At 40.5% G+C, this 23,819-nt stretch overlaps 1 protein-coding gene across 1 annotated transcript in view; it reads right to left on the bottom strand.

Moving 5' to 3' along the window:
• nfxl1 (nuclear transcription factor, X-box binding-like 1) overlaps positions 1-23,819 on the bottom strand; it is a 146,258-nt gene that overhangs the window by 57,211 nt on the left and 65,228 nt on the right. The window contains exons 13-15 of the mRNA XM_048542041.2: positions 21,967-22,126; positions 18,518-18,609; positions 15,543-15,564 (exon numbers count right to left, since the gene is read on the bottom strand). Of these exons, the coding sequence (XP_048397998.1) occupies positions 15,543-15,564; positions 18,518-18,609; positions 21,967-22,126 (274 nt within the window). The remainder of the gene's footprint in view (positions 1-15,542; positions 15,565-18,517; positions 18,610-21,966; positions 22,127-23,819) is intronic.

Genomic DNA, 23,819 nt, shown 5'->3' on the forward strand with positions numbered 1-23,819 from the left:
TGTCAGACTAACTGGCCCGTAATTACCTGGTCTGCAATTGCCTGGTCTATCCTTGCTGCCCTTCTTGAGCAAAGGAACCCCATTAGATATCCTCTAGTCATCTGGCACTTGACCTGTGGCCAGAGGAGTATGAAATATATCCACCAGGGTCTCATGCCTTGCCTCCCACAGCAGCCTATGTTACATCTCATCAGGCTCTGGGGATTTTATTGGTCATGTAGGTGCATAAACATCTAATACCTTCCCCTTATTAATCTTAACATGTTCTCGAACCTCATCATCCCAACCAAAGGCCTGGATACAATGTCTTTACCTCTGTGAATATAAATGAAAATATTTATTTAAGATCTCCTCTATGTTCACTGGTTCCACATTTGGGTGCCCCTTTGGTCTCTAATTTTCTCTGGTAATCCTTAGTCTTAATATACTTTTACAGAGCCTTGGGGTTTTCCTCGATTCCATCTGCAAAGGTTATTTTGTGACCACTCTCTGCCCTCTTAATTCCGCTTTTTAAGTGACCTCCGACACTTTATGTTTTTGAAGGGCCTCACCTGTTTTTAATGTGTTGTACCTGCCATGCGCATCCTTCTCTCAGTGACTCATGGCTTCAGGATAGAAGCCTACTTACCTTAAGGAGATAAGATTTTAAGATCCAGGCATTTCCCTTCGGTCTTGGCCCTGTTTCTTTTATTTCTGCTTTTTTTTTAAAAAACGAAATCTGTTGATTGTATCTAAAATGGTTCTTTTGGTTTTGTCCACAAGATAGTTGTTTCTATCAATTCTGGATTCTTCCATACCTAAGATGGCACCAGAGAATGGTGAATTTGTACACTTTTCACTGTACTCCTGTATCCCTGTACAGGGGTTCACGTGACAATAAAATCTAATTCTAAAAATTTTAATTGTTTTTCTTTATTGAACTCTCAATATGGCTCGACATCCAGGATTCCCTGGATTTACTCTTCCAGGATCAAACTGGCCCGGAACTCTCACTATAATACTTTTAAATTCCCACTTTCCAAATGTAGACTCAGCTGCCAGCAACTGCTCCCAGTTTACATTTGCCACATTCTGTCTAACGATATTGAAATTGGCCTTCCGTCAATTTAGACATTTAATTCTGCACGATCCTGATCGCCTTCCACACTGACTTTGAAACTTAGAGTGATGGTCACTATCCCCAAATGCTTACCCACTGAAACGTCACACTTGACTCTTTAAAATCTAGTTTCTCATTTTCAAACCAAACATTAAATTTGTTCCTATTTTGACTATTGTCAACTAAGTGTTAGATACATGCTCCTTTCTGGGTTTATTACTCATTTCTAAATATATTTTGCCTGCTTCTTGCTTCCAGAACATAATTGCTCTTGACAGCGGTATTTTAGGTTTGGCCAGAGGTTGCATCAACTTTTGTACATAGTATAAAATTGTTGTAATTGTTTCAAGTTAAAATATTGCTTCATTACTTGAAGTAAATTATTCTTGATACTAAATCAAGGATATCGATGCTTCAGGCGGGATAGAGAGGGAGGTAAAAGGGGTGGAGGAGTTGCAATACTCGTCAAAGACAATATCACAGCTGTACTGAAGGAGGGCCCCATGGAGGACTCAAGCAGTGAGGCAATATGGGTAGAACTCAGAAATAGGAAGGATGCAGTAACAATGCTGGGGCTGTACTACAGGCCTCCCAACAGCCAGCGTGAGATAGAGGTACAAATATGTAAACAGATAATGGAAAGGTGTAGGAGAAACAGGGTGGTGGTGATCGGAGATTTTAATTTTCCCAACATTGACTGGGATTCACTCAGTGTTAGGGGTCAAGATGGAGCAGAATTTGTAAGGTGTGTCCAGGAGGGTTTTCTAGAGCAGTATGTATGTAGTCCAACTCGAGAAGGGGCCATACTGGACCTGGTGTTGGGGAATGAACCTGGCTAGGTGGTTGAAATGACAGTAGGGGACTACTTTGGAAATAGCAACCACAATTCTCTAAGTTTTACAACACTCACGGACAAGAATGGGAGTGGTCCTAAAGGAAGAGTTCTAAACTGGGGGAAGGCCAACTATACAAAATTCAGCAGGATCTGGGGAATGTAGATTGGGAGAAACGGTTTGAAGGTAAATCCACATTTGATATGTGGGAGGCTTTTAAGGAGAGGTCGATTAGCGTGCAGGAGAGACATGTTTCTGTGAAAATGAGGCATAGAAAAGGCAAGATTAGTGAACCATGGATGACAGGTGAAATTGAGAGACTAGCCAAGAGGAAAAGGAAGCATACATGAGGTCTAGGCGACTGAAGACAGACGAAGCTTCGGAAGAACATGGGCAATGTAGAGCGAATCTGAATTCGCGGCCTTAACAGCTATCTTTGCAGCATCCTTAGACACGGGTGAGGTCCTGGAGGACTGGAGACTTGCTAATGTTGTCCCTTTGATTAAGAAAGGTAGCAAGGATAATCCAGGTAATTATCGACCGGTGAGCCTGACATCTGTGGTTGGGAAGCTACTGGAGAAGATACTGAGGGATAGGATCTATTCCCATTTGGAAGAAAATGGGCTTATCAGTGATAGGCAACATGGTTTTGTACAGGGAAGGTCATGTCTTACAAACTTAATAGAATTCTTTGAGGAAGTGACAAAGTTGATTGATGAGGGAAAGGCTGTAGATGTCATATACATGGACTTTAGTAAAGCATTTGATAAGGTTCCCCATGGCAGGCTGTTGGAGAAAGTGAAGTCACATGGGGTCCATGGTGTGCCTGCTAGATGGATAAAAAACTGGCTGGGCAACAGGAGACAGAGTAGTAGAATGGAGTTTCTCAAATTGGAGACCTGTGACTAGTGGTGTTCCACAGGGATCTGTGCTGGGACCACTGTTGTTTGTGATATACGTAAATGATCTGGAGGAAGGTGTAGGCGGTCTGATCAGCAAGTTTGCAGATGACACAAAGATTGGTGGAGTAGCTGATAGCGAACGGGACTGTCAGAGTTTACAGCAGAATACAGAGAGACTGGAGAGTTGTGCAGATAAGCGGCAGGTGAAGTTCAATCGGGGCAAATGCGAGGTGATGCATTTTGGAAGATCAATTCAAGGGCGAACTATGCAGTAAATGGAAAAGTGCTAGGGAAAATTGACGAACAAAGAGATCTGGGTAGTTCAGATCCATTGTTCCCTGAAGGTGGCAACGCAGGTCAATAGGGTGGTCAAGGCGGCAGACGGCATGCTTTCCTTCATCGGATGGGGTATTGAGTACAAGAGTTGCCAGGTCATGTTACAGTTGTATAAGACTTTGGTTCGGCCACATTTAGAGTACTGTGTACAGTTTTGGTCGCCACATTACCAAAAGGATGTGGATGCTTTGGAGAGGGTGCAGAAGAGGTTCACCAGGATGTTGCCTGGTAGGGAGGGTGCTAGCTATGAACAGAGGTTGAGTAGGTTAGGATTATTTTCATTAGAAAGATGGAGATTGAGCGGGGACCTGATTGAGGTCTAGAAAATCATGAGGGGTATAGACAGGGTGGATAGCAAGAAGCTTTCTCCCCCCCCAGAGTGGGGGACTCAATTACTAGGGGTCATGAGTTCAAAGGGAGAAGAAGAAAGTTTAAGGGAGATATGCGTGGAAAGTTCTTTACGCAGAGGGTGGTGGGTGCCAGGAACGCGTTGCCAACGGAGGTGGTAGACGCAGACACGTTAGCATCTTTTAAGATATATCTGGACAGGTACATGGATGGGCGGGGAACAAATGGACACAGGCCCTTAGAAAATAGACAGAGCATCTTGAGCGGCGCAGGCTTGGAGGGCCGAAGGGCCTATCCCTGTGCTGCAATTTTCTTCGTCCTTTGTTCTAAATTACTCCACTCTGCTCATCAACCCCTCATTTAAAGATTACATTTTGTTACTGAGGAGAAAAGTGAAATATCTAAGAATAACCTTTTCCTCAAGACAATGCACAGCTTCAGTATTTAAACTTTCCTTTTTCCATGTTTATTTCATTATGAAATAACACAGGAATGGCATACTCCAGGAATTGTTAATACATGAAAATTATCAATGTCCAATTCATATAAAAGACATGATTTTACAGACTGTAAAATTGAAAATGTCAATTTCTTAAAAACAAAAATTTCTACATATACTGTTAAAGGTGCTACACATGAGCCTTGTCAAACAAAATCTGACACCAAGACATGCAAGGAGACAAGGGTAATTGATCAAAAGCTTCATCATAGTGCTAGACTTTAAGGAACATTTTCAAGGAGGAAAGACAGATAAAGGGGTTCCGAGGTGGAGGGTGGGAATTCCAGTGATCAGGTCCATGGTAGCTGAAGGCACAAACATCACACCAGGGCTGTTAAATTGTGATGATCAGTGAGGTCAGAACAGCAGTAGATACCTTAGAGGCCTATGGGGCTGATGGAGATTACAAAGATAAAGGAGGGTTAAGCCTGCAAACAGGGATTAGAATTTCAAAATTGAGCTGTTGCTAAACCATGAGCAGAAGTAGGCAAAGAGCACAAGAATAATGGATGAACAGGGCTCAATGTGAGTTAGGATGCAGGTGGAGAGGTAATGGGAACGGCAGATGCTGGAGAATCCAAGATAACAGAGAGTGGGGCTAGATGAACACAGCAGGCCAAGCAGCAGCTTAGGAGCACAAAAGCTGACGTTTCGGGCCTAGGCCCGTCATCAGAAACGTCAGCTTCTGTGCTCCTAAGCTGCTGCTTGGCCTGCTGTGTTCATCTAGCCCCACTCTCTGTTATCTAGGATGCAGGTCAAACTGGATTAATGGGTACACTGTCACCTTTGAATCAGGAGATCTTAAGTGTAAAGTCCCACTTCAAAAACATTTGCTCAAGGTCAAGGTTGACATTTTAAAGCAATGTTGAAAGAGAAGTACACTGCTGGAGGTGTTTTCAGATGACATGTCTGAAGGCCATAATCTGCCCACTCAATAAAAAAAATCCCTTGAAAAGTCCCCATTGTAGTATTTCAAAGAAAAGCTGAGAATGTTTCTGAGACAGCAGGAACTGCTGATGCTGAAGAATCAGAGATTACAAGATGTAGAGCTGGATGAACACAGCAGGCCAAATAGCATCAGAGGAGCCGGTAAACTGACATTTTGGGTTTGGGCCCTTCTTTCATGCCGGATTCTTTGATCTGTGTTCTTATTGCGTTGAAGTAAAATCTCTCAACTTTGGGGTTTTTACCGATAAAGGTAAATCGATGACTCAGTTGGTGGTAGTTAATTAACTACCACAAGGATTCACAGAGCTGAGGTGCATCCAGGTCCCCTTCATAGCCTGACATTGGCAAATTTAAAACAGTCTGGGTTGCAATATTACATGTTACACCACTATTTAAGAAAGGTAGGAGAGGCAGACAAAGAAATTAGGGATAAACTAGTCTAACAGCTTATCAAGAAATTCACAGGCACCATGAAAATTTACAACAGATAACTATGGATTTTTAAAATGGTTCATCATGCATAATGGATCTACATTGCAGAGGCCAAACGCCAACTCTCTGACACCTCCTGCTACTGCCCCCTTGATCATGCCCCCACCCCCGAGCACCAAACCATCATCTCCAACACCATCCATGACCTCATCACCTCAAGGGACCTCCCACCCACAGCCTCCAACCTCATCGTTCCCCAAACCCGTACGGCCCGTTTCTATCTCCTTCCCAAAATCCACAAACCTGCCTGCCCTGGTCGACCCGTTGTCTCAGCCTGTTCCTGCCCCACCGAACTCATCCCCACCTATCTGGACTCCATTTTCTCCCCTTTGGTCCAGGAACTCCCCACCTACGTCCGTGACGCCACCCACGCCCTCCACCTCCTCCAGGACTTCCAATTCCCTGGCCCCTAATGCCTCATTTTCACCATGGACGTCCAGTCCCTATACACCTGTATTCCTTATGCAGATGGCCTCAAGGCCCTCCGCTTCTTCCTGTCCCGCAGGCCCGACCAATCCCACTCCACCGAAACCCTCATCTGCCTAGCCAAACTCGTCCTCACCCTCAACAACTTCTCTTGCGATTCCTCCCACTCCCTACAGACAAAGGGGGTGGCCATGGGTACCCGCATGGGCCCAAGCTATGCCTGCCTCTTTGTAGGTTACGTGGAACAGTCCCTCTTCCGCACCTACACAGGCCCCAAACCCCACCTCTTCCTCCATTACATTGATGACTGTATCGATGCCACCTCTTGCTCCCCAGAGGAGCTCGAACAGTTCATCCACTTCACCAACACCTTCCACCCCAACCTCAAGTTCACCTGGGCCATCTCCAACACATCCCTCACCTTCCTGGACCTCTCAGTCTCCATCTCAGGTAACCAGCTAGAAACTGATGTCCATTTCAAGCCCACTAACTCCCACAGCTACCTAGAATACACCTCCTCCCACCCACCCTCCTGCAAAAATTCCATCCCCTATTCCCAATTCCTCCGCCCCCGCCGCATCTGCTCCCAGGATGAGGCATTCCACTCCCACACATCCCAGATGTCCACGTTCTTCAAGGACCGCAACTTCCCCCTCACAGTGGTCGAGAACGCCCTTGACGTCTCCCGCATTTCCCGCAACAACCGCCCCCAGAGGATCTCCCTCATTCTCACATACCAACCCACCAACCACCAGATACAACGTATCATCCTCCGACACTTCTGCCATCTACAATCCGACCCCACCACCCAAGCTATTTTTCCATCCCCACCCTTGTCTGCCTTCCGGAGAGACCACTCTCTCCGCGACTCCCTCGTCCGCTCCACACTCCCCTCCAACCCCACCACACCTGACACCTTCCCCTGCAACCGCAGGAAGTGCTACACTTGCCCCACACCTCCTCCCTCACCCCTATCCCAGGCCCCAAGATGACCTTCCATGTTAAGCAGATGTTCACCTGCACATCTGCCAATGTGGTATATTGTATCCATTGCACCCGGTGTGGCTTCCTCTACATTGTGGAAACCAAGCGGAGGCTTAGGGAACGCTTTGCAGAACACCTCCGCTCGGTTCACAACCAACAACTGCACCTCCCAGTCGCAAACCATTTTAACTCCCCCTCCCATTCTTTAGATGACATCATGGGCCACAATGATGCCACCCGAAGGTTGCAGGAACAGCAACTCATATTCCACTTGGGAACCCTGCAGCCCAATGGTATCAATGTGGACTTCACAAACTTCAAAATCTCCCCTTCCCCCACTGCATCCCAAAACCAGCCCAGCTTGTCCCCTCCCTCCACCGCATCCCAAACCCAGGCCATCCTGTCTCTGCCTCCCTAACCTGTTCTTGCTCTCACCCATCCCTTCCTCCCACCTCAAGCCACACCTCCATTTCCTACCTACCACCTCATCCCACCTCCTTGGCCTGTCCATCTTCCCTGGACTGACCTATCCCCTCCCAACCTCCTCACCTATACTCTCCTCTCCACCTTCGGTCCACCTCCCCCTCTCTCCCTATTTATTCCAGTTCCCTCTCCCCATCCCCCTCTCTGATGAAGGGTCTAGGCCCAAAACGTCAGCTTTTGTGCTCCTGAGATGCTGCGTTCATCCAGCTCCACACTTTGTTATCACGGATATAGTTTGTTTTTTTTGAAATATGGCTAAAATACTCAACAGAGCATTGGGCAGCGAGGTGGCTCAGAACTGCCCAACAGTGCCAGGGACCCAGGTTAGATTCCAACCTCGGGTGATTGTCTATGTGTAGTCTACACATTCTCCCTGTATTCGTGTGGGTTTCCAGCAGGTGCTCCGGTTTCCCCCCTAAGTCCAAAGATGTGCAAGTTAAGCAAACTGGCCATGCCAAATTGGCCATAGTGTTCATGGATGCGTATGTTAGGTGCATTAGCTACAGGAAATGCAGGATTACAGGGACAGGGTAAGTGGATGAGTCTGGGTGGGAAGCTCTTCAGAGAGTTAGTGCGGGCCCGATGGGCTGAATGGTCTGTTTCCACACTGTACAGATTCTATGAAATCGGTACATATTTATTTCTGATTTTCAGAAAATGTTTCATAAAACCTCTTATAAGAGACTGTTAAGAATGAAGGACGTGTAATTGATTTTTTTAATGATTCAAGGGTATCAGTGGATATCACTGACAGGTAGGAAAGTTACTTGTGAGGAGGGCACAAAAACACTACAGGAGGACACAGAATAGTGTAAGTGAGCATGGAAGAGGTGGCAAATGCAGTATAATGTGGGAAAATGAGAAACTGTCCTTTTTGGTGGGATGAATAAAAAAACATATTTAACTAATGTTAAGTCAATGAAGAATCTGGGTGACCAAGCGCATGAATTGTAAATGATTATTTGCAGTGAATGAGGAAAGCAAACAGAATGTTATAATTATGGGAAATCGAACACAAAAGTGGGGAGGTTATGCAGGGTACTTGTGAGACCACATCTGGAGTACTAATGTATAATACAGATCACCTTCACAGGGAAGGACGTAAAAGCATCGGAAATCAATAATTGCTACTAATACCTGGAATGAGCAGATTGTCTGAAGATGAAAGGTTGGACAAACTAGGTTTGTATCCATTACAGTTTGAAAGTAAGAGGCAACTTGATTTAAACAGGCAGGATCATGAGGCGTTTCAATAGGACTGTTGTGGAAAAGAGGTTTTATACCAAGGGAGAATCAAGGACTTGGGTCATTGTTTTAAAATCAAGAGGCCCTGATTGTTTTTTAAAACAAAGAAGGTGGTTAAATTTATATTCTCAGATGGTCATGAGTCCTAGGAATTCTGCTCTTTAAAAGATGGCAGAAACAGAGTCCTTGAGTATTTTTTAAGGCAGATGTGGATAAATTCCTGTTAAGCAATGCGCTGAAAGATGATCAGGCAAGATATACGAATTTGAGGTTACAATCAGATCATACTGAATGGCAGAGTAGGCCTGGGGGCCTGTACAGTCTGTCCCTGCTCCTTGTTTATGTCTGAACCAAAAACAAGTATAGGGTATTACATTTGCTGATGAGCCAGGACTGAATTGAAAAGGCAGATCAAGTGAGTAGCAAGTAGCCTCTTCCTGTCTCTATATAGTAGCTGGAATCAGTATACTTAGCTGAAGGGGCAAGGAAAGGCATAGCAGCCAATGGTCCTTCTTGTGAGTGCTCACTTAAGACCATGGCATAGCATGTGCACATTAGCAGCTGGTTGAATGAGAAAGTTTAGCTTTGACACAGCCACAATTTAAACTAGTAAAAGCACATAGAAGATATCAACATCCATGATGCTATACTGTAGCATCAACCACACATGCAAGGAAGGAAGGAAGTGAGAAAATCTCACAGTCACTAACAATTTTCATACACTCGATTGCTACCAGGGTACTTTGTTTTCAATGAGATTCTGAATGAGATTCTATCAGTTTACAGTTAATTAGCAAAAATAATAATCAGAATAATTTTAGTAGTTCAAATATCATTTTAAGATTAATACTTTGGACTTTGAGACACAGACAGACACCAAATGATGTGTAGCAGCCATTCAAATTCCAAAAAAAATTAATCCTCTAAATTGTTGCTAACGCATAGCACAAGAAAAGCAGAATCTCGAGATAGTAGCTACACCGTTATTGCACAAAATATTTTAAAAATTGAAGTAGAATTCTGAGTAATGGCATGTCATGTCACAAATATTCCTACTTATTGAACGGGAGGGCTCCTAGAATCTTTTAGGTAGCAGAAGTTAACTTGACCGGAACAATTTGTAACACAGGTTTGCATAACTCAATTACTGCTTAAAATGATTTGTTTGGTCTAAAAAGTGTCGTTCATCATAAAGATTATTTGCAAGCATTAAAGTTAGTTTTGGAGAATTTATTCAGAAGACGGTTTTAAAATACCAAAAAAAGTGTGTGCTTCAATCCTTAAGATAAAAACAAAACACGACTTCAGTAAAATGTGTCACTTGCAGGAGAACTTTCCCATGTATTGTTTTATCTGAGTCTTAAAAATGGCATCAATAGTCTGAACACAGGGAAAGAAAAAATATTAAAGTTCATTAAAATAATGAGGCTTATGTAAAACACAGAATTCCCAAACAAATTGGAAAAACTCATCAAGGCATCAAAATGACAAGTAGCTATCCCACCAACTCAAAAGAATTGGAGAACTTGTTCATAGCTCCTACTTATAGAGACAAGGGTGTAAAGAGACTGGAAACATGGTTATCTATGAGCATATAGACACCCGTCTGTTCAATAACCTGGTTTTCTAATGCTGTTAAATAGTCAGCTACGTAATAAGTCTAAATATGAACGCACTTTACCATTTGTTGATCTTAACGATCAAATCATGTTCATCTAATTAGTTAATGCTGAATTACAATGACATGAAATATCTTTGTAATCCGTGTTCATTGGTAGATAACATTATTTACTGAAAAAAATTGTTTTTTTTAAAACGTTTCATTTAAATAAAAAGAATTCTTACTTCATAAATTTTCATCTCTGCTTTCAAGGATTAATTCATTTGGTCAGCTGTGCATTTATCCTGACAAGTGCATAGTATCTATGCCACTATAAATTGGCTAATGCAAGGCATCTCAGCAAGATGAAAATTGGCATCATTCACTTCTAGGCAAAGACTTGCTGGTAAACTCAAATGATTCCATGACAAGTAGCTCAGGTTAAGAGTTCATCCAACTGAATTGTTAAATATTCTTCTCAGGCTGTCAATATTTTTACCTACTGACTTGCATCCAGAACTGAATGAAAAAGAACGTTGTATTTCTCTTTCAATTTCGATGTTCCTTTGGCAAGAAAGACATGCCGTTAGCAGATCTTTACCCAATGAAGTCACTGAGAATTAAAGCATGAATTTTCCACTACTTAAAACATAGCCTAAAATTTTCAAACCAAGTCACCTTAGGCAAGTAAACTAACAGCAAAGTAGCACTGACCATCTATTAGAAAAGTTTACACTGAACCTTGCATTCAAAAACAACACGAGCACACTCATTCTAAATTAGAACTCCACTCCTCATTGTCTTAAATAGGAGACCCTTGATTCTTAAACTGTCCTCAAGTTCCAGCACTTCCCCCAAAAGGAAACAACATTTTTGTATCCAACCCATAAAAGTTTCTCAGGATCTTGTATATTTCAGTAAGATACATGTCTCATTCTTTTGGACTCCAATGGATACAGGCTGAATCCATTTAACATTTTGTCATAAGATAAGCTGATCCCCATCGCAGGGGACAAACCTTCATGTGCCTACATTTAATGCATTTACATCCCCTTAGATAAGGAGATCAAAACTGAACACGTGTTGTCATAGCAGCGCTCTATACATCTGTAACAAAACACATCTGCTTTTACATGACATAAATTTAAGAATTTAATGGAATAATTCTTGGATTAAAGAATAACTGTAAGTCTTCAAGGCCCTGATTACAAAATTATTTCTTATTTATTCATCCTGGGTCTTCCTTTGTTAACCAAAAACTGAGTTGGGTTTTAGAAGCGGGATCCTTTAGCATACCAAACCTATGCACGTAGAATGAATATGAAAATTTCTTTGTTGCCAACACATCTCAGAAATTGTGTGGAAAAAGGTGAACAGCCTCACAATCATACTTGTTCCTTAAAACCTCTGAAAACTTTCAAAGTCTCCAGCACAGTTGGTCTGACATTTAAAAGGAAGCCCAATTACAGCTCCCATCTTGATACAGTTCAAACCAACACTAACAATAACTGATGACTGACCTTTGCTATCTCAAAGGACATAGAAAACATCTCTCACCATATATCTTGGCTGTCTGCTGAAAGCTGTCTGTTGCAAATGCAAGCAAAACAAAGAGGAGTTACAGAGATAGTACGAACTGCCAATGCTGGAGAATCTGAGATAACACCATGTGAAGCTGGATGAACACAGCAGGCCAAGCAGCCTCAGAACAGCAGGAACGTTTGACGTTTCAGGTCAGGACCCTTCTTCAAACTTTCCTGCTTCACACCATGTTAAAACAAAAAGGAGTCATTTTGGTTCTTTCTGAAAACATTTGAAAGTCCACTCGATTTCTTATTTACCCCATGTTGCTGGGGAGAAATAAATCCAGACATTAAAACATTTTCAGAAGTTTAATTTGACCTTTCATTTAACTTGCTAATTGTAAATTCAAATTCACTGTCAAATTATACCTTTCAAAACAGGGAATTTTATACAAACAAGCTTCATATCAAAGAAATAACCTTCTCTCTATCAAAACATCTATCAAATTTCAATACTTCCTTTTCATAAGTAGTCAGATTCACTGATCTACGGCATCGCTTACAATTTTTACCTAGGTGATCTCATGAAAAAGGACTGAATGAACCAAACTAGATCCTGGGCAAACAAGTATATAGATTTAGCAATGCTGGCAGATATGCAAGTACTTTCTTGATGTTTTTTCTTTCACTTCCTTAAAATTGACAAGGTTGTTTTGTATTTTATACCACTCCCAGACCAAGGAGGGCAGGGCAACCTGTTCTTGACCCTTTTTATTTAAATATAACACATCTCTCCTCCGTTTCACCACCAACAACTTTACCGACGGTAGAAACTTGTCTTTTGGATACATGTTAACAAGTGTAAAAATGGCAAACATTTTACGTCTAACATTGTAGAAAAACAGAATAATTTATAGAAGCATTGGGCGTCATGATAACTCCTTGACCAGTGTTTAAAAATACAAATCATACTTTTGAATGTTTAAGTTGGCTTAGGGATGGAGCAGAGAGAAATATTTTAGTCACTTCGGATCACACTGTCTCGAAAAAACCAACCAACTGTCCTGGGCTTCCTACATAAATGCAACAGTTAAGAAGGCACGACAACGCCTTTTCTTCCTCAGGTGGCTCAGGAAATTTGGCACGTCCATAAGGACCTTCACCAACTTCTACAGATGCATCACTGAAAGCATACTATCCAGGTGCAAATTGGCCTGGTACGGCAACTGCTCTGCCCAGGACCATAAGTAATTACAGAGGCTGGTGTGCACAGCCCAGACCATCACAGAAACCAACCTTCCATCCATGGATAACGGGAACTGCAGATGCTGGAGAATCCAAGGTAACGAAGTGTGGAGCTGGATGAACACAGCAGGCCAAGGAGCATCTCAGGAGCACAAAAGCTGACGTTTCGGGCCTAGACTCATCAGAGGGATGAAGGGTCTAGGCCTGAAACGTCAGTTTTTGTGCTCCTGAGATGCTGCTTGGCCTGCTGTGTTCATCCAGCTCCACACTTTGTTATCTTCCATCCCTGGACTCTATTTACAGTTTGCTGCCACAGAAAGGCAGCCAACATCAAAGGCCTGTCACACCCTGGTAACAACCTCCTACAACTACTTCTGTCAGAAGCCTGAACACATGCACAAGCAGGTTCAGGAACAGCTTCTTTCTGGGCATTAATCATATTCACGAACAGGCTCTAGCCTCAAATAATGTAACCTGTACGCTTCTAAGTCTTTTTGATCTGTATATCCTTTGCTTGCAGTGATCTGCCTGTACCACTCATAAACAATGCTTTTCATGTGACAATAAAATCAAAAATCAAAGCAAAAATCATTTAAAAGTATCATCCTCCACTATTTCCACCAACTCCAAATGCAATTTCCCCTCTCCACCACCATAAACATTTTACAGGGGTTAGGGAGGGTGGTGTTTCCTCTAACCTACTCCTTTATCAATGCTAACACTTACTTTCCCATGGCATCTTCCTAGGTGTAACATTTGTCTTTTTACTTCCTCTCTCCTCACATCTAAGGTCCCAACAACAGTTTACTTGTACTTCTTTCACTCGTATTCACTCACTATCGTATTCATTTTTCACACTACAGTCTATTCTGTACTGGTTAATGTAATTCCAATATTTAAAAAGAGGAATTGACCAGGTCCAAAGAGAGACATACCAGCTTAAAATTACTGGCAGAAAAAAATGTAATCCTTACTGACAAAGAGAGCAGAAGGATATTTAGAATTGAAAAGTATAGTCTCAATTGTCAGCATGGATTTCAAAGGTGAAACTTTCCTGTGACCAACCACATCAAAATGTTTAAGGAGGTAATAGGGAGAGTAGACCATTGCAAGGCAAGAGGTAAATGTCTTCATTACATCAACAAAAAAAACTGAAACAATTGACAAATTAAGGAATGCATTCTTAGGGAACAAATTAAAACAAAGCAAATCATGAAATAAAAGTTCAATAATTACTGACATAGCCGTATTTGTCAAATGACAGTGTCAAGCAATTAATTTAAGTTTCATCCTTTGAGGATGCTTAAGCAAAAGTCCCAGTAGTTCTCTGTCATCATTAATGCAAACTTTGAACAGTAAAACAAGTTGCCATAGAATTCAAAGCAACACAGGCTTAATTGTCGATTTGCATTTTCTCAATCAGGCCATTCTAATAATGTCAAAGACTTACTTAAATGTTGTTTGTCTTCAGCTATTCTGAAACTGGCCTTTCCTCTTTGATTACAGGTGCATAAGTGAGCTTTTCAATCTACTTCAACTTAAGACACCTGTTGTGCTGAATCAGAATTTTGGAATGCACTATTCATCCTTAAATTTAACTTCTCTTCTTCCAACAATTCCCCCTTGTAAAGACTGCCTTTCGTTTCAATACAGCTCCATAATATCATCCATACCAACGTCCCACTCTAAAAGTGCATTTGTGTTGTGTTATTCTGTTGTGTACCACATCCAAGTTCATTCATGTCTACTGCTACTGCCCTTGCATGTCTTCCACTCAGCAGCAGTGACCCTCTCCTTGGTAAGCTCCAGGCAACTTCAGCATCACTACTGCTGCCTTAACTAAATTGGCTGAAACAACACAAACCAGGGAACAACACTACAATGCTCTTCCCTGTAAGTTGTTTTTTTAAATTGAATATAATTGTTTACCCTCAATCTCAAATGGTCTTGATAAAAAGTAAAATAAATAATTTGTATCATTGATTAAATAAGCAAAATCATGAAATTAAACACAAGACAAACTGATAAATTGCAATTAGCAGCAACTGCAGTGAGCCAAAGTTGATAATATAAAGTGTGCTCTTAGTTGAGCATGCGCCCCTTCAGCTGCAATCATATTCCATCTTTGAAATGGAAAGCACAGAATCAGATAACCCACAACTTAATCTTGGTCAGTCATTGTGATCAGTTGCGATAAATATAAAAAATAATTCAATAATATATTTACCAGAAAATATTAAAATTTATGCAACATTTGGAACTTTGCAGGCTAATTCATATTGAAGGACATCTGGTACCTTTTACACTAATATTGTCGCATTGAAATTAAGATGAGATTCAAATTAAAATATAAAATACAATTAAAGTTTGTTTTCAACATGAGCACTAACTGCTCTCAGTTTCCTGCCTCAGAAATCAGAAAATTCAATCAGAAAAATTAATTGAATCCTATGAACATCTGATCTCACCAAATCACCAGGGCGCAGCAACACAGAAATAAATGAGAAAGCCACACTTAAATTTCATTAATCAAATACCTAATTGCGTACTTTACCATAAACAGTTGTGGTTGGACTCACCTCATGTTTTCCTTGACAAGCCCTGTAAGAGAAAATAGCGAATTATATTAAAAAAATTAAAACACCTAAAGTTTTAAAATGTTAATAATTATTTGCATATCTGTGAATCGCACCTGTTAAGTTATTGCAAGTGTTTATTTTTTAAGCCATGCTTCCAATTATCTAAATGAATCAGAAATAACTGAACATAGGCAAAACAAAAGCATAGGTTATCCACCAGATTTTTCTCCCAATGCAGTTCTATCAATCTTCCCATTGTTGGCTCTCCATAAACTTCAGCTTGAAAAAGGTACTACATGCATCTTATCTCACACTAGAACATAGAACATTACAGCACAGTACAGGCCTGTTGGCCTTTGATGTTGTGCCGACCTGTCATACCGATCTCAAGCCCATCTAACCTACACTATTCCATGTACGTCCATATGCTTATCCAATGACGACTTAAATGTACCTAAAGTTGGTGAATCTACTACCGTTGCAGGCAAAGCGTTCCATTCCCTTACTACTCTGAGTAAAGAAACTACGTCTGACATCTGTCCCATATCTTTTACCCCTCAATTTAAAGCTATACCCCATTGCGCTCACCGTCACCATCCTTGGAAAAAGGCTCTCCCTATCCAACCCTCTGATTATTTTCTATGTCTCAATTAAGTCACCTCTCAACCTTCTTATCTCGAACGAAAGCAGCCTCAAGTCCCTCAGTCTTTCCTCGTAAGACCTTCCCTCCATACCAGGCAACATCCTAGTAAATCTCCTCTGCACCCTTTCCAAAGCTTCCACATCCTTCTTATAATGCGGTGATCAGAACTGTACGCAATACTCCAAGTGCGGCCACACCAGTGTTTTGTACAGCTGCAGCATAACCTCTTGGTTCCGGAACTCGATCCCTCTATTAATAAAAGCTAAAACACTGTGTGCCTTCTTAACAACCCTGTCAACCTGGGTGGCAACTTTCAAGGATCTGTGTACATGGACACCGAGATCTCTCTGCTCATCTACACTGCTAAGAATCTTAACATTAGCCCAGTACTTTGCCTTCTGGTCACTCCTACCAAAGTGCATTACCTCACACTTGTCTGCATTAAACTCCATTTGCCACCTCTCAGCCCAGCTCTGCAGCTTATCTATGTCTCTCTGCAACCTACAGCATCCTTCATCACTATCCACAACTCCACTGGCCTTAGTGTCGTCTGCAAATTTACTAACCCATCCTTCTGCACCCTCATCCAGGTCATTTATAAAAATGACAAACAGCAGTGGACCCAACACCGACCCTTGCGGTACACCACTAGTAACTGGTCTCCAGGATGAACATTTCCCATCAACTACCACCCTCTGTCTAAATAAGAGACCCTAAGTCTCACTTGCCAACCAGACCTCTCCTGCTGACCTGCACAGGTCCTGGTCACCAATATATTTAAAATTTACATTCTTATCCTGCACCCTTGCTTCCCTTTTCCTTCTCCTTTATCTCCATATATCTGCAAAGTGTCCAGTTTTCCAGTTCCAAACACCATCTGCTTCAATCTCCTAATTCATTTGACTACCATCAGAAGATGTGTTACATTTCAAGCTATGTAATTTCCTGTCTAAACTCTCATTCATCTTTTTCCTTCAAGACACTCTTCAAAATCTACTCTTGAAAGCATTTAGAACATTTCTTCTTGTATCTTCTTTTGTCAATATCCATTCAAATAAGGTGAATTGGAACATGCAAATCTTCAGTGGCTCAAAGCACAGACTACACACACATCTGAAATGATCAGAGCTATTTACTTATAACTCTGAAATTCCTTTCGGCATTCCCACAATCTCTCTGCTAACACCCACACTCATGCTTTGGTCATCTTGATAGTTTCTAAGTCCATCTGTTTACGACCTTCCAGACACCCTGAACAAGCGCAGAAATAACCTGTCCAGTGCATATTCAGGTGAAATACTACCCCCAACGTTGCTGATCTACTCAACCAATTTAGTCCTAAGCTTAAAGATCAAACTTAAAATGCTTATAACTCCTCCAAACCTAATATAGCTCCACCCACCTTCCTTCATACTTGAAGGGCCTTTACCCTATTTACTGGGGCTCAATACGTAAATCTTGGATTTGTTTCCAAATATGAAAATCTCATTAAAAATACATCTTTCAGACAAGAATGCAAGCGGTCATTCTATTGCTCAATACCTATTCTTGTTTTTCTACTTGGAAATCATTAAATATAAAAAATGAAAGAGCTGCGGATGCTGTAAATCAGGAACAAAAACAAAATTGCTAGAAAAGCTCAGCAGGTCTGGCAGCATCTGTGAAGGAAAAAAACAGTTAACATTTCAGGTCCGGTGACCTTTCCTCAGAGAAGAGTCTGAGGAAGGGTCACCAGACCCAAAACTTTAACCCTGTTTTTTCCCTTCAGATGTTGCTAGGCCTGCTGAACTTTTCCAGCAATTGTGTTTTTGTTCCTGCGTTAAATAAATAAGTTCCTACTGCAGTAATAGCTGTTCACATTTTTGACTGATAAACTTTCACACATAAAACAATACCAGTAATGACAAAAGATTGTCCATTAATTATAGGTATGCTTAATGAAAATGATATCACATGCAATAGGCTACCTTGTTTCCTAAATCTCCTTCAAGAGCAAGAAATGTTCTAAGTGCAAATAATGGAAGTGAAATTTTTATTTTACAGTATTAAATTTAAGTTTAAATAAAATGTCATTGGAAAAACATTGCTGCGCAAGAGCAAGTTTCATGACATTTTAATCACAAAGCCCAATTTCAGAATACCCAAATTACAACTGTCAACTAACTGAAAGTTGGCACTGTGACATTAAAACCACCTTTGGAATTTGAAAATTGAACTCCTTTCTGATTAGACAATTTTAAGACACAATGCTATGGTAAAAGGAGCTACATGTAATTAGGTACCAGAATTTTCTGAAGAAGTAGTTCAACAGTGTCTTATTATCAGTACTTACATTGGAATAGGAGTCACACAAGGTGGGCAGGGAACTGCAGTTCGAATAAAAATTGGCTCAGAACGCTGCTCCCAGGGTCCTGCGGGTTGCCGCTAATACATATAAGAGACATGAATAATAACTGCGATTTTTATAAACAGGAATGTAGCTTATAATTAGTTTTAAACAAGATTGTGCCAAAGACATTTTAAAAAATTATAAAAGGATACGAAGGTTGAAAATTTTTATTTCAATTTTCAATTCCTTTTCTATATTTAATTTTAAATTATATTGTCACAATAATCTACTTGCAAGTTGCAGTACTAGAATTCACAATGTATGCAAAGAAAACAGAATGTGACCATGCTGGGCAAATTGCAAAAGCTAATTCTTCTTGAAGGAAAGATAAATTTAACCCCCTTAGCAAAATAAAAACATTCTTGTTTGCGCCTTCTAAGTGTCTTGCTTCCAGCTATTTTTTGTTTTAAAAACTTGTCCTTCATACCACTAGAAAACCAAATACACAACAATCATAAATCAGAAATATTATATCTTACAAATGCCAACACACTTCTACACTATGTCTCTCAGTCATTTTTCTCCTCCAGGTCTAACTAGTGATTGCAATTCAATAATAACTAGTTGTAGAGAGCCTGGATGGAGCCAACAAAATGAGACATGTTACAAATATAAGTTCTTTCTCTATTTTCCATTGCCCATTTTGCCTCATTTCATTCATTCTACCTCACCACGTAGCATTTCTTTCTTCCCCATGCTTTCCTAAGAGATTATTTAGAAACATGATAAATGGGAAATTTGTTTGGACACAGAAACAAGGCTTGAGATGGGTGGCTTGGTGGCTCACTGGTTAGCACTGATGCCTCACAGCGCCAGGGACCCAGGTTCGATTCCAGCCTCAGGTAACTGTCTGGAGTTTGCACATTCTGCCTATGTCTGCATGGGCTTCCTCTGGGTGCTCCAGTTTCCTCCCACAGTCCAAAGATGTACAGGTTAGGTGAATTAGCCATGCTAAATTGCCCTAGATTAGGTGGGTTACAGGGGGATGAGTCTGTGTGGGATGCTCTGAGGTTCGGTATGGACTTGTTGGGCCGAAGGGCCTGTTTCCACACTGTAGGGATTCTATGATGAATAAAGGTCCACACTCTACTTGGGGAGATGTTACAACTGAAGTAGATTTTAGCTCATTCATGGAAAATGGATGTCACTGGCCAGGCTTGAATTTATTGCCCATCCTTAATTGCACATAGGTCAGTTAAACATCAACCATATTGCTGTGGGACTAGAGTTACAGGCAAAGTAGATTTCCTGCCTTAAAAGGACATTAGTGAGGCAGATGGGGTTTTACAACAAACGATAGTGGCTACATGGTCGCCATCAGAGTAGTTATTTTTTTAAACTCTCAAGTCAAATTTCTCCATCTGCCATAGTGAGATTCATGACCCTCAGAACATTAGCATGGCGTTCTGGATTACTAAACTAGTGACACTCCCATTGTGCTACCCTTCCTCATTTTCTTGGGATCTGCACCATATTTAATAAGTTGGATGAAGGAATAAAGAGTACTGCATCCAAGCTTGCAGATGATAGCAAGCTAAGAAACACAGTCAGTCAGCAATACCAATGGGAATAGGCTATTATAAAAGTACAGATTACGTGAGCAGCAAATTGAGTTCTTTGTGGTTAAGCACGAAGTAATTTATTTTGGATACAAAGAGAAAGGCAAATTGAAGTAGTTTTACTAAAGAAACTTGAAACTGTGAAGGAGCTAAGATATTTTAGTGCACATCTGCAGAAATAACTAAAAGCTACTGGACAGGTATAAAACACCTTTTGAAATACTAGTCACATGTTGGCTGTTAATTTAAGGGGAGCTGCAATACAAAAGGGAGGTATGTATCTTCCAGCTACATAAAGCTCTGGTTAAATCCTGCCTAGAGTGCTATGTTTTGTTTAGATCATGGCATGATAGGTCACAAAACAGATCACAATCACAGGGATTGCAGCACAAATTCACTAGAATGATATTAGGGGCTCACAGGTAAATTATAAGGGCAGACATGGTAAATGCTTTTTTTCCCTTTGCAAAGTGAAAACTGGTTTGTCAAATAATGAAGGGGTTTCAAATAGTAAAAATATTTATTAAGATAAAAAGAATATGTTGCCTTTCATGGGTGCACCTTGAACAAAGCATAAAATGATAGGTGTAAGTGGCAGTAACGTGATTATACCAGTAATTCAGAACCGCAGGCCAATGTACTAGGATTCAACTTGGATTCAAATCATATCATGGCAGATGGTGAAATTTGAATTTAACAAAAAGTAATAATAAAAGTTTGACCTAATAATGATCTTACACCAACTACTGATTGGTGTAAAATTCCATCTGGTTCACTTTGCCCTTAAGCGAAGGAAATCTGTCATCCTTACCTGGTCTGGCCTAAATGTAACTCCAGACCCACAGCAATACAGTTGACTCTTAACTGCCTTCTTTTGGCAAATAGGGATAGGCGATAAATGTTGGCCTAGCCAGCAACACCTGCAATTTATGAATAAGTAAAAGATAAATCAGAGCTAAGCCAATCTGGAGTGAGATCAGGAAATATTTCTTCAGACAAGGAGCAACACAAGTATGGAATGTTTTCCCTACAAATGCTGTGGCTGCTTAGTCAATTTAAATTTAAGACTGACATTGATCCGTATTTGTTTCAATATGAAGGAATGTCAGTCAATAGCAAGTAAATGGAGTTGAAATGCAGATCGACACGATCTAATTGAATGGCAAAGCAAACCCAATGGTTTTCCATTCTATTCCCATGTTCCAGTCTCTAAAGTCAGGTGGATGGCACAATGCAGAGGAATGTAATTGATAAATAATATTGTTCCAACAAATGTTGCGGCATTTCTAGAATCCAAAGTGAAACAAAGGGTCAAGTGTAGACCATGACAATAAAGAATATACTGTAACAGTAAAAAATTTCACAGGCGGACAAAAAAGTACTGTTACGGTTATATAGTTTTGTTGCAAAAAAAAGGGTAAGTATAGGGTTCAGGTGGTAAAACAGGGCCAAATTAGTATATAAGCTCAATTGAGATCAATTACAGAAAATATGAGTCCATCTGATTCACAACGTAAAACACAAATGCACTTAATATGCTCACTTTGCATTTGCCTACTTGGGAAAAAAATACCATGATCAGTTAATCAAAAATTAATTGGATAAGTTAGCTGCAAGCACAATAAAAATGTAAGCTGAACACAGAGCAGAGTCTCATCATCCCCAAAGTAATATCATCTTAAAGTTTGCTTTCTCGAATGCTATTTCAGGCATCCTACCTTTTAGAGCCTGGCCAGTAATAAATTCCTATGGAACTTATGAAATTTTTTTCTTCAACGACCAAACCAATTTCCAACATTTCTTCAAAGCATAACCCTACACAAAGATACTTACTGAATTTGCTTGCTTGACAAGTACTTCGTCATGACATGTTGCAGGACAAAGATGTGCACACTTAGCTAGTGCTTTCTGGCAAGGCTGCTTGCATGGAGGACAAGAACCAAAGTGACATCTGTGTTTTTCTTGGTTCACATGATGACATGTGGGTGGTTTCCTAGACAGAAAAAGCAATAAAATATTTCAAAAAGTTAAAAAAGCAGAATATGTTTACATTGACCAACAAAGCACAACTGATGGATTTTCTTTGATACGTTAAGAGATACACTGCTTTGAAGTGAGGATTGAGAAGAGATTTCACAGAGGTGTTTAAAATCATGAAGAATCTGGTCATGGCAGATGGGGAGAAACTGTTCTTATTGGTAAAAGGATTGAGAAGCAGAAGGAACTGATTTAAGATGATTTGCAAAAAGAATCAATAATGACATGTGAAAAAACTTAAGTACAGTGAGTGGTTTGGATCTAAAATATACTGCTTAAGTGTGTCAAGGCAGTTTCAATCGTGACTTTAAAAATAATTGGATTATTTGAGAAGAGGAATTTGTAAGGCGGCAGGAAAAAGCTTGGTTGCTGGGTGAGGTGGGAGCATGGGTATTGGTGGTGGTGGTAGTTATTGGACTAGTTTGAGTTACTCTTGCTGATATCTGGCATAGATACAATGAGGTCAATTACATCCTTCTGTACTATAGCTATTTTATCACTCGACTCTATAACATGGCATTTGATACCATTAAGATCATACATTGAATGCCCCTTCTGAAATGGCAACACTTTTAAGGTTACAAACTTGAAGGGTGTATAATTGCTGCTTTCCCTGAACTATTGCTGAAGGAGGTTTCTTGTTAAATTGGCAGTTAAATATAAACTTAGGTCAAATGAAACCAGAAGGAAGTAATAGGCATTTAATTTGGAAAAAAAATGTGAAAACATACATGTGCTTCTACTTCTTCTGACTATTTAGCTGTGATTTGTTACTGATTTCTGAATACGGAATTCGAGCTATATAGGCCATACAGTTATGAGCGCAACATGAAATCAGAATTCTTACACAATTAATATTCCTTGTAAGGTTGTTCATCGTGAATAAGATTGGAAGGGCCAAAATTAGCTTCATGCAGTCATGCCCATTATTTAGTTGAACAGATTTCTCTTTCCTCAGAGCCATATCTCTGCTATGTTTCTTCTCTTCCTGAACATACGTTATGAGGTAGAATGTGTCCATGACTTTGTCAATTAAAAAGTGATTTCAGCAAAATTTGTGAAAGGATTTTTCCAACAATGAACCAGCATCCTTGGTGGTTATTACATGTCAAAGAAAATCAATTTCGTTGCAGAGTTCGACAATTAACGCAGCTTTAAACTCTCGTGGGTTCTTAATTAGGCACACATTAATTGACAGTCTCAAGAGACACATTTGAAGTTACATACAAACATTTAAATTATACACTGAATAAGCCAGTTGGCCCCTCTAGCCAGCTCCATCATTAAATAAGAACTCCAAAATAGATGACTATGTGCCAATGATTTACAATTTTCATTTAAATCAACCTGTTGGGACATGTTTGATACATCTGAGGCAGGTGGGACTTGTACCCTTCTGGCTTAGACGCAAGAGTCATTGCCACTGTGCTACCAGAACCCTACCCTTGCAAAACAGAGGCAACTGAGGGTTAGGCTCATTAACAGATGATTACTCATTTCATGTGTTTTGGAAACGTTCATCTTCTATTGTCAGGTTTTGACTTTTCTCTGTGAGAACAGTTTTCCATCATACAAGTGTGAAGCCACTAGCAAGTTTGTGGACTACTTACTACCTTTAAGGGTATTATAGAAGAATCGGTCAGCACAGA

This window comes from Stegostoma tigrinum, chromosome 1 (assembly GCF_030684315.1).
Source record: "Stegostoma tigrinum isolate sSteTig4 chromosome 1, sSteTig4.hap1, whole genome shotgun sequence".
NCBI lineage: Eukaryota > Metazoa > Chordata > Chondrichthyes > Orectolobiformes > Stegostomatidae > Stegostoma > Stegostoma tigrinum.